Source organism: Oculina patagonica, chromosome 7 (assembly GCF_052425735.1).
Source record: "Oculina patagonica isolate OP01 chromosome 7, crgOcupat, whole genome shotgun sequence".
Taxonomy (NCBI): domain Eukaryota; kingdom Metazoa; phylum Cnidaria; class Anthozoa; order Scleractinia; family Oculinidae; genus Oculina; species Oculina patagonica.
Genome location: NC_135764.1, coordinates 15,415,583 through 15,434,952, shown reverse-complemented (window position 1 = coordinate 15,434,952; position 19,370 = coordinate 15,415,583). Strand labels below are relative to the sequence as shown.

The 19,370-nt window shown below is 40.1% G+C and overlaps 1 protein-coding gene across 1 annotated transcript in view; it reads right to left on the bottom strand.

Annotated features, from left to right (window-relative positions):
- The window catches only part of LOC144659806 (polycystin-1-like protein 2), a 170,627-nt gene that overhangs the window by 16,502 nt on the left and 134,755 nt on the right, over positions 1–19,370 (bottom strand). The window contains exons 5-13 of the mRNA XM_078520327.1: positions 14,685–14,939; positions 14,332–14,356; positions 11,253–11,853; positions 10,854–11,030; positions 9,344–9,469; positions 3,046–3,231; positions 2,583–2,831; positions 1,155–1,889; positions 281–517 (exon numbers count right to left, since the gene is read on the bottom strand). Coding sequence (XP_078376453.1) covers positions 281–517; positions 1,155–1,889; positions 2,583–2,831; positions 3,046–3,231; positions 9,344–9,469; positions 10,854–11,030; positions 11,253–11,853; positions 14,332–14,356; positions 14,685–14,939 — 2,591 coding nt within the window. The remainder of the gene's footprint in view (positions 1–280; positions 518–1,154; positions 1,890–2,582; positions 2,832–3,045; positions 3,232–9,343; positions 9,470–10,853; positions 11,031–11,252; positions 11,854–14,331; positions 14,357–14,684; positions 14,940–19,370) is intronic.

Genomic DNA, 19,370 nt, shown 5'->3' with positions numbered 1-19,370 from the left:
TTTTACTCTTGTTTTTCTATTCCATGCGCTTCACTTTTAAAATACGCTTGTACTGCGACTTAACTTGCTGGTTTCAGTAACCTGAATCTAGCTTAATGTACATGAGATGCACTGTGAATAAAACATCCAATATCAACCTTCGCGGAACTTATTGAATATCGCAGGATTTCAGTGTGCCTCGATCCTGTTATGTTCACCCATTATATAATGGCGGATTGTACAGTAAAACGATACACTGGTTTGATACCACAATATGGTCCAATTTATTACTGATACTTACATTTCTAGCGTCCGCTTTATCCGCTTTTCCGGCGACAACGAGCACAGTAAAATACAACACGAGAACAACAGCCACCGTCACAATTACAGCAACATTTCCAGTTTGTTCGACATTCTTGAACTCCACCAGGACCTTGTCAAAATCGATTGGATTCGGCTTAAAAAAAATACCTCCACCAAATGACGTCAGGTGGTTACAAGAACAATTGAGAGATCCATTTAATGTTGCTGATAATGCCTGCAAGTAATAGAAACAAAAAACACGTTTAGTTTGGAATTATTTAGACAACAGTTATTCATCTATGTTGCCTTTTGTTCTCCAGAGGAAGCAATGACTCCACTCCGGTTGGTTCAGAGCAGAAAAGTTTATAATTCATTAGTTGACACTTAGCATGTTCTATCGGATATCCAAAAATCTGATTGGTTCTCCTATTGCTATCTATTCGCTGACAGAACACGATCGCGCACACATTACTCTTGGAAGGGAAATTTTTTCTTGATTTTTAACTCAAAAATGTATGAAATTGTATGTTTTGGATCTCAATTTTTAAGAGTGTGTACTACAGCAATTAGACTACTCGCCATTGTTTTCTATGAGTGAGCAATAGTCAACTCGCCTGCAACTCCTTGACTATTCGCTCAGGGAAAAAATGGGCTTATAGTCTAACGGATAATTTTAACTTGAGTGCAAAAATCTACATGAATACAACTGCCAAAGATCACTTGCGGTTTTAAAAAAATTAAATAGATTAACATTAAAACACTCAGACACGCTGCCTCCTCAATTGCGAGGGTCACCCAAAAGCATCCAAAGATCGCTAGGATGTAAAAAAAAATTACATAGGACGAGAAAAAAGAAAGATGACATAACTAACATGACAGCCGTCTGTTATCCACATTTCCCGCTTCTCTGACCAATACACACAGCTCCCCAGTGCTACCCTCAGAGTATAGTTTTGATCAGTCTTAGAATCATATACTGGCACCACAGTTACATTCTTGCTCTGAGGGGGAGTGGGAGGGGGATCCTTGACTTCCACGCATGAGCGCTTTTCTCGTCTATTTCCAAAACACGATCTTTTCTTTCTTTTGTGGGAGTTTGTCACACCTATTTTGAAGCTTTGCACTCCAAGGAAGTATTTTCCAGGTCGCTTGGCCAGAGTTGTTATTGGTAAAGACTGATTAAACGAACACTCAGTTTTACCGTCCTTTTTGCCATGCGCAGTCAATGTCCAAATGCATCTACTGTTGCTGGAGACAGTGGCATTGAGGTCATACTCTTTGGTGGTTGGCCGCTGACCATATCGCATGTAAACAAAAAGATATGTTTGTACCTCGCTAGGCGTGATTTCCAGTATTACAAGAGTGTCACCAAATTCTATAGCTATCTCGTGAAAACGTAAATTGTTGTTATTGGTAAAAAACTGCGAGTTTTCAACAACAGTGACTGTATGAGGCTTAAATGGTGTGAATACCATGACATTGTCTGAGAGATTTGCTACTTTGATCAGCCTTTGCCTTTCGTCTTTTAAGTCCAAAGCAAGGACATCAGAGTTGACTCGTTGTTTAGTACTGTCCCAGGTGTAAGGATTGAACGGGATCGACAACATCTGCCATAAGAAAAAAAAACGCTTTTGTCAATAATTTTACACAACATTTCCTTAGATTTAGTTAAACATGTAACCGACGCCATCTTGTGTGGTCGTTCATAAGTGCACGTTGGATACGAGAGGTTCATGTTGTTATACAGCTGGAGTTCTCTTGCATCCAGTGCTAATTGTTATTAGTTGTTTATTAGTCACATAACTCTAACTTAATTCAAATGAATCTCATGCGGGAGCTTATACAAAACTCATATTTTCCCAAAGTGGCACAGAAAACCTTTTAGACAATAAGCTGAGTGCGTGTGCAAGGTTGATACATGATTGTTTTGTTTCATTGGTTAGGTGAGTGAGAAATACCACATGTCTGATTTGTATTGAATTTTTTCACAAACTGAAACTGCTAGGAAATAAGAATTTTCTACACCTCTTAAATAAAGTAATTAGCCGTGTGATGGGTGGCCGAGAAAGATTCCAAAAGCACTTAAATCAAATTTGTTTCTTTGCTATAAGCATTTATCAAAATCCGTTGGTGTGATTTTTTCTTAAGTTGTCTTCTCACTCAGTTTTTCTTTTCTAGAATGTTAATGTTTCTCTTGACTTCATTTAAGGAATATTGAGATCTGATGGAAAATACGGTAAAACTAACTGTTTCCCTCGGGGACAGGCATAAGTGTCGGTAGTTATAACCAGTAACCGTACCTGAGTATCCACAAAACTTGCTCCTGTAATTCTGGACATTAATGCTTTCTCGTCAGCTGGTAAAACAAATCTACCATTTCCTCCTTCAATCTTTAATCCAACAAGTTTATCTGGGCTATGGCGCCCTAAGGTCATGGTCAATTCTCTTGTCTCGATCGATATTACTTTTTCTTCCGGGACTCTTAAAGCTAGTACTGCGTCTCCAACTGTGCTGATGACTTTTAAAGAAGTCATGACCAAACGTTTACCCTGTACAAAAGGTATTAAAAATAAAACTAATTAAAAAATCCAGTAATCCAATAGATGTGATTTAATCATATACGGCTTATCTTAACACAAGTAAACCAATCAGAACTTATAAAAAAAACATGTAACTAGTGCCTCATAGGCAACCTGATTGACTTGATTGTTTTCCAAGACAGCGGTAGCTAAGATGTTTTGACACTAAATGATATAAATATACCTGTTTTTGCAGACCTGAGCCCAAATCTCCTGATGCAATCACTGCTCCTGCCTTCAACAAGCTATTAAGACACAAGCACAAGTTTTTTGCAGATTTGGTAACCAGCGGTATATATGCCTCATCCTTTAATTGGGCAGTACTCCATAAGAGTGACGTCATATTATTGATGGCAGATAACGATAACTCCTATGAGGTTGAAGCAGAGATAGTGACAGAATAACTTTTCAGCTATTTTACCAGGGCTGAAGCTAAATTTTACTTTGGCAACTGTGGATTTACAAGTTATTATGCCTTGCAGTATCATGTAATTAACAATGTTTGAGTTGCAGTATGACCAGTATCTTAATCATAAAGAGTAATAATCCTATCTCCAAGAAATGGCGATTGTTGTTTTCTACAGATTATTTTCCATGCTTGTGCGGGGGAGGGGCGAGGGGATGTAGTATTGTTAAAACACCTTCATGTCACAATCATTTAAAAATCCTTAGCCAATTTTACAAACTAGCTTCAGGTAATCATTTGGAATACAAACATTGTCTTTCAGGGTATGATGGTTGTCATCAGGGTATTGCTAAGCAACAAAATAAATACTCATGGCATGACAACGCTTTAATTTTGTAGAAACTGTATATTAATTCCACTATAACCGGACAATTCATTAACAATTTGCAAGAAACAGTAGTTAATTTTGCCTCAATAAAAAATACATTGGGCTCCATAATACAAGGAATACCAAGTGGAGGCTGTGATGGAATATCTATAAACATTCTCTTCTAATAAAATACATGTATTGTCATAGGGTTCCGACTTATTGCATGTCTGCCAGATAATGACTTGTTCATTTCAGGTTCATACAAAGTTTCATCAAAGTGCAAAAATGTAGTGTTAAAGGGCCACAAAGGTACACACACTCGTACTCGCTTTCCCGCTCACTACACACTCTTCGCATCCCGGATGTACTCTTAGGAATAACCGCTGGCCTACATGTAATACACTACATCCCTCTTTTCTTTCGCTTAAATACTTAATATTAAATAACAGAAAAGTTCCTTTAAACCTGCGTTTTGAGTACAGTTCTTGTGTTAACACTCGAAACAAAGTCACTAGCCATAAACATGGTCCTTGTGGTTAAGTCCACACAAAAATGTTCAGATGATCCTTTAAAACACGACAATGAATATGACAATATAAAGTTCCCTAAGTTCAGTGCAGAACATAATCGTTCAGTGCTTTCGGATGGCTAGTAATTCAGCCGGATCTTCTAACTGGCTACTCAGGTGTAGGTACAGCAGCAGGTAGGTCTGTTGGTGATTCTGTCATTGGTACTAGATTCTCTTTCATGGATGATATCTCGGTCGTCTTCGGTTCGGTCGGCGGTTCAGCATCCTGTTCTTTCCGATCTGGCATGTTAAAGGGCTTAATATGCTTAAGGTTTCGCTTGTACTGAACTCCCTGTGGTGATCTCAGTATCACCTGGTCTCCATAACAAGACATCACCTCATATGGTTCCTTCTCATAGCAATACGACAGCTTGTTTTCTTTCTTCTTCTCTAGCAAAACAGTGTCTCCATCTCTCACATTTCGGTCTCTGGCATGAAACCGCTTGTCGGCGTATTCCTTACCGATCTGCTTTCTCTGTGTGTGTCGATCACGGACTCCTTGGTCGCTGACTTCTATTTCGTCCTCTTCCAAATCGACCAGCTCAGGCATCTTGGTTTTAAGCTTTCTTCTAAACAACAACTAAACAGGACTCCTTCCTGTAGTCGAATGTGGTATTGACCTGTATGCCAACAGAAACCTGTTTAGCTCCTCCCTCCAATTCCTTCCTTCTGCGTGAGCTGCTCTAATAGATTTCAAAAGCGACCTATTTTGCCTTTCCACTTCGCCATTTGCCCGCGGCCACAGAGGTGTCGTGTAATGGTGCTCAATCCCCATTTCTTGCAAATACTCTTCTACTTCCTTGAACATCAGGTTTGAGCCATTGTCGGTGCGCAGGCCTCTTGGCAATTCATGTCTTGCGAATTGGGCATCTAGGAAATGAATGATGGTTTTACTGGAGGTTAATCGTATGACATCGAGTTCCATTCATCGGCTGTAATAATCAACAAGGACTAACAGGTGTTCACCAGAAGGTAATGGACCTATTAAATCCACAGCTACTTCTTCCCATGGTTGGCTGGGTAGCGATGTTGGTTTCACTGCACATCTCCTTTCTGCATAACGATCCATTCCAGGCTACCAGACTTTCGTTCTATGTCTCTCCTTTGTCTTCACGACTCCTTGCTGCTTTTCATGAGCCAAACTGACAACTCTCTTGTGAAGAGCTTGGGGTAAAAAAACTTCTCGTTCCCCGTAGAATTACATGTCCGATAAAAGTCAACTTATTACGCGCTGGCAAGTATGTCTTAGGAGCATTGTCCCATTTTTCTTCAATGAGGCAATTTCTGACTGCTTGCAACTCTGGATCGTGTGCTGAAATCCGTTTAATCTCTTTGATTCTCAACGCAGCGTGAACAGCATGCAAAGCTACCATGCGTATGTATCCATCGTCCTCCTGGGACTGATCTGAGGCAGGTATCTTTGTCAGTCGGGAGAGGGCACCTGCAATATTTTTTCTGGATGACACATAACAAACTTGATAGTTCTACGGTTGCAGACGCAAAACCCAGCGCTCTATCCGGGCTGAAGGTTTGGACTTCGTTGAATAGATTACTTTGAGTGCTTCATGGTCTGTTACGAGGTCAAACTGTGGCAGCCCATACAAGTAGAAGTGGAAGCGTTCACATGCCCAAACCTAGGCTAGTGCTTCTTTCTCGGTTTGAATATAGCGGCACTCCACGTGACTCAAACTACGACTGGCGTAACAGACAGCACGACTTTCTCCATTCTTCTCTTGGACCAGCACTGCGCCAAGCCCCACCGGACTGGCATCTGCAATAACACGAGTAGGTGCATCCTTGTCAAAGTACGCTAAGACTGGTGCACTTGGAACTTAATTCTTCAATTTCTGGAATGAGTTCTCTTGCTCCTCGCCCAACACAAACGGTTCTCCTTTTCTTGCAAGTCTTCTCAGGGTATCAGCAGTTGTTGCAAAATCGGGTATAAGCCTGGCACTGAATCCGACAAGACCCAAGAAGCTACGAACTTCTGAGGCTGTCTGCGGTTGGCTTGCTTCAGCAACAGCTCTTACTTTTTCCTCAGTAGGCCCGACTCCATGTTTGCTGAGCAAAAGACTCATAAACACTACTTTGTTCATCCTAAAGTTGCACTTCCGAATTCGAGGTTAGCTGCTTCTCACTAAGACGCTCCAACGCACGCTGTAAGTTCTTATCATGTTCCTCAGTGTCTTGACCGTGAACTATGAGATCATCTGCTATATTAGCCACTCCTCAGAGACCGGCTATTGGCTGGGTAATAATATGCTGGTACTTATCTGTCGCGGCATTGACTCCAAAGCTCAGACGCTTGTACCGAAATATTCTGTCATGGGTGGCAAAATCAGTGACATCCCTTGAATCAGCATCCAACTCGATCTAACCTGCGATCAGGCGTTATTTTTCTCGCGGCGGAGGGGTCAACGGAAAAATAAACGCCTGATACAATTACCGTTCGAGTCGTCTGTAAAAAGTCCAGAATCTGGCCTTTTTTCTGATTGGCCAGAAAACAAAAGGCAGCATTAAAACTCTATCCTGATTGGGTAATGGAGTTCAAGTCTAATTTCCGGTCCAAAAATATCGCACGTAGACAAAAACAATGATAGATGATTGTTGTCATGGCGGGTGTTCAGCGCAGGTTGAGCGGAATGAAGTAGAAAGCGAGTTCTTCTAAGTTTTAGAAAATCTCTCAAGAGTTTTGTTCACAAAACATTTAAAGACGAACAAAGGGAGTGTATTCGACGAATAGTTTGTGAAAGAAAAGATGTTTTGACGGTGCTTCCGATGGGATTCGGTAAGAGCGTGATCTATCACCAGTGGTGTCGAAGAGTATTACTTCAAATCACCAAAGACGCCAGACGATCGTGCCAGTGACGAAAACTACGACCTTTAAATGACTGACCTGAGCCTTACACAAAATCAGCCTTTGCAGAAATCAAATTATAAAAACCATCCGATCAACTCGTTCAAAAGGGTAATTCAAACACATGTTCGTGAGAGTAAAAATATAATTTGAAGACGCTAATCACGCTTATCTGATGGCATCGCCGACATTCTCGACGACGTTGACAGATATTTTAATAAGGGGGCGGCAGACGACTTGACAAGTAATTGTATCAGGCTTTCCTTTTATTCTCCTTCCCTCCGCCGCGAAAAAAAAGGAAGCCTGATCGCAGGTTAAACTCGATCTGGTGAAAACCCAAACTCAAATCTTATTTCGAGAACACAGCACTCCAATTTAAGCTCTCCAGGACCTCATCTATCGTTGGTATGGGCAATCTCTACCGAACAATAGCTTCATTTGCCCTACGCATATCAACACATAACCTTATGTCCCCGGATGCTTTTGGTGCAACAGCAACAAGGCTAACCAATGCTGTAGGCCACTCAACCTTCTCAATTACGTCCTTCTGAAGAAGTTCGTTTACCTTGACAGTTACCTTATCTTTCAGGGAAAAAAAAAGCCCTACGCATCTTTTGAACCACTGGGGTTACACTAGGATCAACATGCAACTTCAACTGGTAACCTTTCAGTTTCCCGATCCCATAAAACACACTGGAGCTGTCCTACAAAAGTGCTATAAACAGTGTTACAGTTTCCTGTGCCAAGAGTTCAAGCTGGATCCACACGAAGAATTCCAAGATCTATGGCAGTCGAATATCCTAGCAAACAACGACCCGTTTTGACAACAATGAAATCCGCCCCAATCTTCGTTTTACCAACAGACTTCTAACTGAAACTGACCTTCGATTTCAAGCGCACGACCCCCATAAGCATACAACTTTCTTGTGCAGGGTTGCAACTGAATGTTAAGTCCCTGTTGTCTTAACTCTTTAACAGTGTCCATGTTTATTAGATTGCTCCCAGATCCAGAGTCAACTAAGAAATCCCTGTTGACTCCCCAGTGCTTACGCAAATCACTGGCTCAGCAGAAGCGGCCAAATTGCATGTCTGCTCTTCTACGGTAAAGGTAAATGAATCATTCTCACCTGGGGGTTCCAACGGTCCCTCTACAAAATTGACCTGACCTCCTTTTCCTCGACGTTGATGTCTTCCTCCCCGTCGTGAAGTGGTATTTAGCTTTCCAAACTTCGGGATCCTTCCCCCTTGTAGCATAGTGGTTCAACCACTATGCTTGCAGCATAGCTATAGTGGCTGAGCATAGTGTCCGCACTTGCCACACTTACTACGCTTTCGCCCACGAGCTGCACAGATGCGTCTTTAGCAAAGTGACCTTCTTTTTCCACACTTGAAACAAACACTTTTACCTTTCGATCCACGCTCAGATCTTTCTTCAACAGCATTATTCCCTGCCCCACCACTTGCTTCGGGTTCTTGTTGTTCTTGACTTAGCGTAACCATTTGACTCGCTTGCTCACGAGAAGCTTCCCACTTTCAGACCTTATATTATCTATCGCAGCCTCTAGCGTAATATTATTCACCTTGAGTAATTCCTTCTTCAGCTCAACATCGGAGATCAATTCGATCAGCTGATTTCGCAAATTTTCCTCCAAAGCTTCGCCAAAATTGCAGTGACGAGCTTGTTTTCGTAAACGAACCATAAATTTGTCCGCGGTCTCCCCGTTGGTCGGCGCTCGTATGGCACATTGTCCACGGCACGAAAATAAGCATCAAGCTTACGGAGACACACTACATACTCGTTATCCTCCTCGGCATTGATCGGCCCTGGATCTGGAAGGTCTTGGAAAATATCTTGGACTTCCATGCCCGCTAAATTAAGTAATTGAGCTTTCTTTCGAGAGGCGTTCGTAATTCATTTGCCATCGATGTAATATTGATAGGATCGTTTCCACTCGGCGACCTGAGACGAAGAACCCGTCAAATCTAAGGGTGGCAACGCTCGTTCCACTGAGTTTGACATCCTCGTCGCCAATTTTTAGTGTTCAAGGTCCACAAAGGTCAACAGCTGCTTTTAATAGCAGAACACACGACAGTACACACAGTACTCGCTTTCCCGCTCACTACACACTCTTCGCATCCCGGATGTACTCTTATGAGTAACCGCTGGCCTGCATGTAATACACTACAAAAACAGGTGTAGAGAGGCTTCCCTCTCCCTCCTCACCCACGGACCCAACTTTACCCTCCCGTCCCTGAATCTTTATGCTGAATATTCGCCCACCAGTGATTTTGAAGACACTGTTTGTGTTTCCCGAAGAGCTGAACCTATCACGGAGGAGCTTTGCAAAAGGTCTGGGATACTCTTCACTTGCAGTGAAAGAGTGCTTTTGATGATGAAGTCTTGAACCTGTAAACAGATAGCGGTGATTAAGACCGTTAAATAAATTTCACTGAATGGTTCACGGCAACAGATCTAGCAAAAGTACATTCAACATTTAATTTAGCATATATCTAACTTGTTTCAACAAAAGGTGCCCAGCCGGCTGACAGAGAGGCTTGAAATTCACCAACAGCCACCCTCCCTCCCCCTGAAGTCCCCTGACTAGACCAGGACCAGGGGGGCCGAGCAGAGTGCCTAGTCCAGCCCGGTGACAGCCAAGCTGTCACAGGGCTTCAGCTGCCTGACAGTCACAAGAAAATACTCATTAAAATACCATGACCTTGCTGGTTAAAATGACACAAAAACACTCCACTATGCCCACCCCCCTAGAAAGCCAGCAATTTAACCCCTGACCTTGGGCTCCCTAGGGCTGCTAGCCCTACCACTCTGATACCCGGTACAACCTTCCAAGACGTTGCCCCAAGCCCCCCCCCCCCCCCCTCAATTTTTTCTTACCGGACTGGCTTGAAGGCCGACGTTAGTCGGCCTTCAAGCACGGTTCGCGGAGTCCACCTTTTGTCAAATCTGTGTAGATATCATCTGATATGTTGTTTCTAGTTTACTGAGAGAAAGTTAGCCACGTTTTCCAAAAGGCAAAGTTTCATAAATTTTGTAATTTAGTAAATATGTTAATTAACTGCAGGTATTTTTACGTGGGTGATTTCAGTTTATATATCACACTACAACAGTTACAGCAAGTGGATCAATTAAATTTTTTATGCTGAAAAATTTACCAGAAATTTCATTTACTCCGAAGGCCTACAAACGTTCATTAAAAACCTTCACATAAATTGATCAATATTTTAAACATAAAAGTGAATTAAAGAGAGAGATTAAAGCACAAAAGCTAACCAGACAATTGGTTATCAAATGCTCAGGTACCGTGGAGCCGAGGGAGGGGGAGGCTGGTGTGACTTCTGCTCCCCCTCAAAAATTCTGGGGGAAAAAAACAAATCCCACCAACACCCCCCACCCCCCCCCCCCCAAAAAAAAAAACCTCATTTACTGCACTCATAGCTATGAACAGGTTTGCCTGTGAGTGTTGTGGTATGCCGTAAATTGATTTCTTCCTTTAGGACATGCAATATGGTGGCCGTTCTTCTGCGTCTGCATATTGGGATGCATTTTTAGCCAATCTGAGAGCATCACTTTTAAAACTTTTCTGGGGGAGCCTGCACCCGGACCCCCTCGCCCCCCCCCCCCCCCAAACACACACACACACACACACACACACAATCAAAAATATGCTGCGCGGTGCGGTCCCTGATGCCAGCTGCATGAACATGTGTACAACAACTCATACACAGTTAATTTGAATGATTATAAAGGCATTTTAAAAAGATTTATTTACCTTAGATTTCTGGTCTGAATCCATTGCTGTGTCATGTAAAACTGCTTGAAGGACTGCATTTGCTATTTGTGCTGCTTTGCTAAGGTCCCCATCTTTAATTGCATACCTAAACAGACTGTTGTTTGCTGTAAGGAATTTGGTGACGTTTTCTGGTCGCAAGAGCTGAGATGGTTTAACCTATAAAATACGCAAATTCAAATGTAATTTGAAGTCAATGTGGTTGTTAAATTAAGAATTCTGTATAAAATATGAAAAGTATAAAATACGCAAATTCAAATGTAATTTGAAGTCAATGTGGTTGTTGGAGTACGACTTCTTAGAACAGTATTTAACAGGATATCATGATTATGCAATGTGACTAAATGGCTATGTAATGGGACATCAACAGGAGCAAATTACCTGCACAGACAAATTAACTTCTGGAGCAGAAGCACCATATTTATCAGTCACTGTGCCAACGAACTTAACAGTAAAGTTTTGTGACTGGTCTCCATGTGGCATCCAGGAGTTAATGGTACTGTTTAAGCTGTATATAATGGAGTGCAGTCCATTCTCCAGTTGAAACTGGAACTTATAAGACAAGGGAGTACTGTCACTCGTCCAGTTCCTACAGCTTAAGCTAAAGTTAGTCGTTAGTGAGAAGCCGCTTGACGGAGTGATGGAGCATATCCCTCCTGTAGGTGGCGAAGCAGTCGAAATATAATAAACGCTCACTCCAGTTTTACCATCTGACGTTTTTATTTTGAGTACCAGCCGGTAGCTGCTCCCACCATCAAGAGAGTCCTTTTTAATAACTATGCTACTTGAATTATGGGGTGAACCGATGATATGTTTTAATTTTTTTTCCTTCCAAATAGTACCATTATATGGAGCAGATGGATATTGTTGGTAAAGTAGCCACTTGTAGGTCGATATCTTGGAGCACTGTGGTCCTTGGCACTGTGACTGGATAGATAATTTAACGGACGGGCTTATTTTATCTTTGCAATTAATTATGCACCTGAAAATCAAATAAAAACAGATATTTCTTCACATATAATGCAGGTGAACAAAAACATACCAAACAAATGCGACAAAAGCATAGTTATTATGGCTGATCTTTCTTCTTCTCCAGTATAGTAGGGGTTAGGATAGTAGGTTTTTTACTTCAAACTTTACAATGGTACTTCACATAACGAAAAACAACCATATCTTAATAAAAATAGGTCACCAAGGGTGACATGAGTCTAATGCCGTATGGCATAGTGATACAGATTGCGCGGTTTTCGTAAGCCGGTTAAAATTGGTTAGAGGTTTGTGTTCGGGAGTTTAATTTAAAATGCTTATAGCAAGCTAGGGGCATCGTGGATGATTATGGATGAAAACGAAACAGTCATAAATGTTATATGCTTCACAAAATTTAAAGTATGAACAGGAGTTGATGTTACTTCTTCCGTATTGTCCGTAAAAGCAGAAACGATTAAACATTTTGACAAGATTGCGTGACGATTTACAAAAAGCATGTTCATTACAACAAGGGTTGAAGAACTTCACATCGTTTTCTTTCAGATTTTTCACCATTTTGATGATGACTCTTGAAACAGATTTTGCAATAAAAGCACTTGAAATAGTGACTGTTCCTCCATTGTACTGTAAGCACTTAGTGACAGATTTTCCTAAAAACGGGTGTAAATGCTCACGTCAATATAATGATGACCTTTTGAACGCTGGAAACTAGGCAATTATTATCGAGCTACCATACACAGGAGCGAAGACTGTTTATCATGATGTACAAATTTCGCGAATCATCACTTCCATATCAATGTAACCATTTTATGATTTTTCTAGCTGTAAGAAGAACTTAAGATCTCTGAGAGTCGTAAAAGCATGAAATTCGATTTCAGTGTATGGCAAAGGCCGGGACAGTGTAATACTGCAAAGCGGCCAAACAAACGCATTTTGATTTAGTCGCGTAACTTGATTTACATTTATCCATGTACATCTTTTATTTTTGAAGGTTTTTGTTTGCACTGTAAAGAAAAAATTGGTCAAAATTCGAATGACTTAAATACAAAAACCGAGGTAAAGTTTTCTATTTTTTAAAACAAAATAAATATTTGGTCGCATTGTGTAAATAAACGCGAGTCGCCGTCGAAATATTTTTTCTCAAAGACGTCTTGCTTTTTAAGCAAGACGAAAACACAAGTGCTTAACTGAACTGAAAACGAAGATTTATTTTCACAAAAAGCTTACAAATGTCTTAAATGGAAAATTATTTCGTCCTGTTCAAGTGTTGAATAATCGTGACTTGAGAAAGAACTTTTAATTATGCGTGGGAACACGTGTCGCTGATTGGCTGTTTTTAATTGAAAGTAATCGTGCGTGTCCGTACGGAGTCCGTTCTTGCAGCTGATCATTGTTTTCTACATTACAGCGAACGATTATCGATCCCGAACCATTCCCTTGGGATTGCTAACAGCTTTTTTCATATAACAAAGAGTCTAATGCGCATGCGCAAAGCGCACGCAAGCATTAGACTCAAAAACTACTTGCATACAGCTTGGACACAGGAAAATAAAAAAAAAAACACTTACCACAAAATAAAGGCTAATTAGTACAGAATAATAAGATAATAGCTATTTCTTATATTACTTCTATTTACATCAATTATATACAATTAATAGTCAATAAAAAGGGGGAAAGTGCTCCTTGGTGGCGTGCTTAAAGGAAACTTGATGTTGAGATTTTTTCGAATAGTCCACAAGAACGTTTATGTAATGACGTGCTACGAGGTTAGAAGCCTTCTATTCTTAGTTTTGAGATTTTTGATTCAGTTTTGTTATGAACTCAGCCCAGTTAAGATTTCTTTTCTGAAAATGAAGGTATACGTAGTAATTTGCAAACAGCAAGCAGAAGTTAAATTTCCTGAGGGTGTTGCCCTTGAAATATGGTACACCAAAGAGAAATTCGAAGCTTGTAGTATAGGGGAAATAGAGGTGCTATGCTTCCCATTGAACCATAGAAATACCTTATTATGAAAAGATATTGTCTCACTACATCTTTAAAATGTAATTGGAGAGCTGAATCAGACACACCGAAATAAAAACATCTCTTATCCGTAATTATATAATTTCATAGAGATTGAGCTCTTACTTCGTCACCACAATATGAATCAACGTATAGTAAAACCCTCTTAGACTATGTCTTTTTTTATATTTTACTCTGCTTATATAAGCAAAAGTTCCAAGGAAAGTAAATGCAGATCATGGGACACATTACATTACACAGACCCTGGCCAGTTCTGATATTTTTATGCATATGCAGTATGCTCATTTTCAATTGTCAGCCAATCAGATGACTGCATGTCAATTGACAATTTTCAAACTGGAACTGGCCAGAGTCTACATTCTTGGTGCTGATCAAAAGAAATGCAGGCTCCGGGAACCTCAGTTCTTAGGACTAATGACTGAAAGGAAAAAATGCAAAACAAATTCCTTACTGTAGAGATATTTCCAGCAGATCTCCTGAAAATGAAAATGAAAAAAAATGAAAGAAAAAATGGCAAAAATCCAGCAACATTAGCAGCCATTACCAACAACAAAACAGGATAGGAACCCTAATTTGCCTATTTAATGCAATTTTTCGGAAAAAAATTAATTACAAGTGGGAGACGGTAACAAAATGTCCGAGTGTCATAGCACGTAACACAGCATTCAAGTTTCCATATTGACTATACTCTAGTTGATGTCTTTCTTTATTCTCATCACATGTCCCCCTGCAGTGTATTGATACTGTAAGGAGAAATCCGATCTTCATACTTTTGGTAAATAAACAAAAAGACAGAATTCTTACCTTGACTTACACTGCTAGAAAGTGGCAATTGTGAGACAGTAGTATGTGATGGGGTTATACTCGGTGTATTTATCAGACTTGTCATTGAGGAAATCCTTGTTGTTGCTGCTGTTAAATTTAGAGATGGCGTCTGAGCTGTCGCGGGCAAGGATGTTTGAGTTTGTGATGTGTTCAGTAACTCGCCAGTGGCTGTTGTAGCAGTAGTTGAACCAGTCTGCGTGAACATGACTGAATCCGATAAAATGCGTGAAGTTACTGATGTTTAACAGGAAAGAAAATATACAGTTCATTCATAATTAAAGTGCTAGCATTTCATACAATAAAAGGTAAAAGGTTAAGTCTGTGTCCGAGCAAAGTGGCCCATACAGCCGGAGTTTATCCCGGTTTCCGTAGCATTAAGCGACTAGGCGTATTGCTACTCCAGTGACAATACCGTAATGATTCGATTTAGCGCCCTTCTTCCAATAAGCGCCCTCTTCCGAATAACCGCCCCCCCTTTGAATGTGTTTTTGACAATAAGCGCCCCTATTCCAATAAACGCCCCCCCCATTCTAATAAGCGCCCCTCTTCAAATAAGCACCCCTATTGTGGATAACTGCCCCTACTGAAGAAATCAACGTCGAATCGATAAACTCATGAACATTTCCCGTACCGTACATGTATATTTTTACTGCTAAAATGAACAATTCTTTTAAAAGTAACTGAACTTCAACAATTTGTTACTGTTACAGTTTCTGTTATTGTTAGTTATTTTAAAGGGACGGCGTCACAAGAAGTCTTTTTGACTAGTACAGTGTGTTTTAGCAAGGCCACGCCACTATTAGTGGATTTCCAATTGATACCAACACTTTCATTTGATTTGCAGTCAAGTTTTGTTTTGAAAATTTGGTTGTTTCTCAAAAAATTAAATAAGCGCCCTGTCCCGAATAAGCGCCCACCCTTGAGGTGCCAAAAGTAAATAACCGCCCCGGGCGCTTAATCGAATCATTACGGTATTAGTATTAGTTTATTCTTTCTTGTTGTTTTATAGGGTTTTACAACATATTTAAACTTCGTTTTATGTTTTATTTTAAATCACTCAGATTTCGAATGCAACTTACCAGCACCAGCGTTACCACAATATCGAAGATTGCAGGTAGGCGGCTTCTGTAACTCATACACGAAATAACCGTTACAGTTCTGCACTTTAATGTTGTTACGCGAATAACAGCAGTCGACCCACCCGGTATAACAGACTTGACGAGTCACCACACCTTCAGCCACTGTCGGGTGTGCACCATAAAGCCAGCCTGGATATTCAGTACCGCAGCGATACTTCATCACACAATTGTCCGCCATCCGATCCCCGGCAGCTCCTTGGAAACGGTACCAGCCCGTTACCAGGCCCTTATCGCACAAATAGTCCTTCACTGCGTTTCCTTGAGCGCGGTCTGCTTCACTGAGGACGGTGTAATTTTTACACCCATCGACTTCAAGTAAAAACAGAACAGTTATTTATATTATTTTTCAAAATAGTTACGCCTTTTTTATTGTAAACATGTTTCGGATGAAACTTTATCCATCCTCAGTACAATAAACAAAACCCGCTAGTGGATATTATATTAAGACAGCAACGACCCAATTCCACTGGCGGGTTTTGTTAGTTGTACTGTAGATGGATGAAGCTTCATCTGAAACATGTTTACATTAAAAAAGTTGCGAATATTTTGAAAATTATTTCCCGTCTGCTGGTGTTACGTAAAATTAGTTATATTAATGAGAAAACTACAACCCTAGTCAGAAGTAGTTGGAACGCTTACGCTAGAAAGATAAAATATGCGTAAACTTGACGCTTAAACTTTCTCAATGGTGCATACAAACATTTTAAGAGCCCCCCTCACCCCCTTTCAATGTTGAACCAATTGTGGCTAAGGATTGTCTGTGCAATATGTTCGGGAGCTCAACATTGAGAAGGGGAGGGGGGAGAAAAGGAATTAATTAAGTAATCGTGCCAACACTTCTGACGATAGTTGTCTGAAAAGTGAATTAATTGCTTATAAAACGAAAACGATAATGCATGTAGCCACCATATATTTCCTGGAGATTGCTAAGTTACTAGCCTTTTTAGTGGCAAGGTCATGACCCGTGACTGCATATTTGACCAATTGTATTAATTCGAAGAGAATGTCACATAATGGTTTGCGTGACTAATAATTTTCGTGTATCTTAAACGAAATAGCGCGTTGCAAAGGCTTCTTTATAATATAAATCTTTCAAAACTTTCAAAATGTTAAATGTCTCCGTTTATACTATAGGCACATGTAAATTGCACAAAAAATGTAATTTTCATGGAAAGGAAGTGCACCGACATGTAAAAAGAACTTTGACGCGTGTTACAATAGTATGTTTGTTATTGTGATCATAGGGCAAGTGTAAGTCAATAGCATGTGGTGTATTTCAATTTCATGCTTCCCGACTGTTTGAAAGACATGCAATAGCTTATGAATAAGTAATCGCACGTTGCTAACATATAGAGCGTTTTCACGTGACGTCACATTTTTCGCGGGAAATTTGAGACGCCATATTGGTGTTCCACTTTTCCATCATGGCGGTATATTCCCTCTCGGATTATGTGAACAACCTCGATCCCCACGTAAAGAAACCTACTCTGATGAGATTTCTTGTGTTGGAATGGATCCATATATCCTGTAATAATTCCGGATAAAACATACGATCCAGAATGCTTGCCTCCTGTCGAATCTATGGATTTGCTGTCGTTTTGAGTGCTAGAAACCGGCTATTACAGTAAGGACCAATCTTTTAGAAGTTCACACGGGCGTATAATCAACTTATTCAGGGTTTGTAAATAGCGTTAAAGAGTATAAAATAGGTAAAAAGTTTATCGTTCTCGGAAAGGTAAGGCATTCACAAAGAATGAATGATTCAAATGTTACGCTTTCGATAATAACCGAGCAAAATGGTGGCGGGTCAAGGCAAATGTGGCTCGCATATCAGAAGAGTTCTGTTTTACATCGAGGCATGGAATCAAAATAGGAATAACGGAAAAACTTTAATGTTGTGGCTTTAAGTTTGATTCACCCATTCTCTGTTTCTATTGTTTCAAGGAGCAGAAACATATCAACAACTTGTCCGCCAACTTCGATAATTTGCAGCACATGTTGTCTGAGTTAATATATTTGCCTTCCTGGGATTAAGTTGACCAAAATTGTTTGCCCAATGTTTAAATACCAGGTTATTTATTTACTTTCCAACCCAGTCTTTCAAATGCTGGAGGAGTTGGTTTTTGTATCAATGCAGATCATTCAGTTTTTTACAACTAGTCCTGAACTACCAAAAACAACACATGACATTGAGGCTCTATGGGTAGAAATGCAAAATGGATCTCAAAGAAACATGATCTGTAGTGTGATTTATCTGCACCCAAATGGTTATATACAACACTTTATGGATAATCTTAACTCTACAGTTGACAGGATTCATCGGAAGGATAAGTTCTGCATTACCTTGGGAGATTTCAATCTAGTCCTCCTTAAATTGGATTCTCACGCAGATACAGAAAACTTTTTAAATACCTAAGGGGTCCTCTAGTTTTCAACCACTTCCTAATATTATTCATATTGGATAATTTTTGGCTAAGGGTGTTCGTAGAGTAAATAAATCCCCCCTTCAGTATCTCACACCTTCATCTCAGGATAATTTCTTTCTGTTTCCCATAACATGCCATAACAACTGTGGAAATTGAAAATAAAATTATTAAACTGAATGCCAGCAAGTCTACTGGACCCCTTTAGTATACCAATCAACATCCTAAGAGCTACTTAATATGCCATATCTAAGCCTTTACTACGAGAAATTATATTTAATAAATGCTTCCTTTTCAATTCTACTGGAATTGTCCCAAGCAATTTAAAAAAAGCTGAAGTTACCCCTGTGTTATAAACAAGTTTAGGCCTTACAAACAAGTTTAGACAATTCTGTCCATATTCAATAAACTGTTGGAAAAATTGATGCATAAGAGAATACTATACCTCTTGACAAAGAAGAAAGTAATTTATTGCAAACACTTTGGTTTCTGTGAAAACACTCCACTGATCATGCCATTCTAAGCATCATCGACTTGATGCAACATGCAATTGACGGCAACGAACTTTCTTGTGGCATAATTATTTTAAGATTTCAGTTAAGCCTTTGATACTGTAAATCATAACATCTAGAGTGAGAAACTAGATTATCGTGGATTTCGTGGAGTAGCGAAAGATTGGTTCACCTCATATCTTACCAACAGATATCAGTTTGTTTTCTTGGGACATAATATGTCAGATCTTCAATCTTCGAAATGCTTGCTGCTAACTCGGTCATTTTCTAACATATAGCATCAGCTAAATCGTCTCTACTTATGGCAGAAATACATCTGTCTCTTTCCGTAGTCAGGTATTCCACGTACTTGCCTTGGTTGACAATAACACGTAGAACACGAAAAAACTCAGTTTTTCACCACTGGGCTTTCTTTTTCCCCATATTATTGCCACAGCCGACAAGAATGCAAAGAATCTTAATGTAAATGAGTTGTTTCGCGCATTAAAGTAGTCGAAAAACTGTAAATTATGCTCTAACTGTTGTGTGACGCTACTCAAACTCTGCTTCGATGGAACACCAATATGGCGGATAAAGTCGGTTGCCATGACA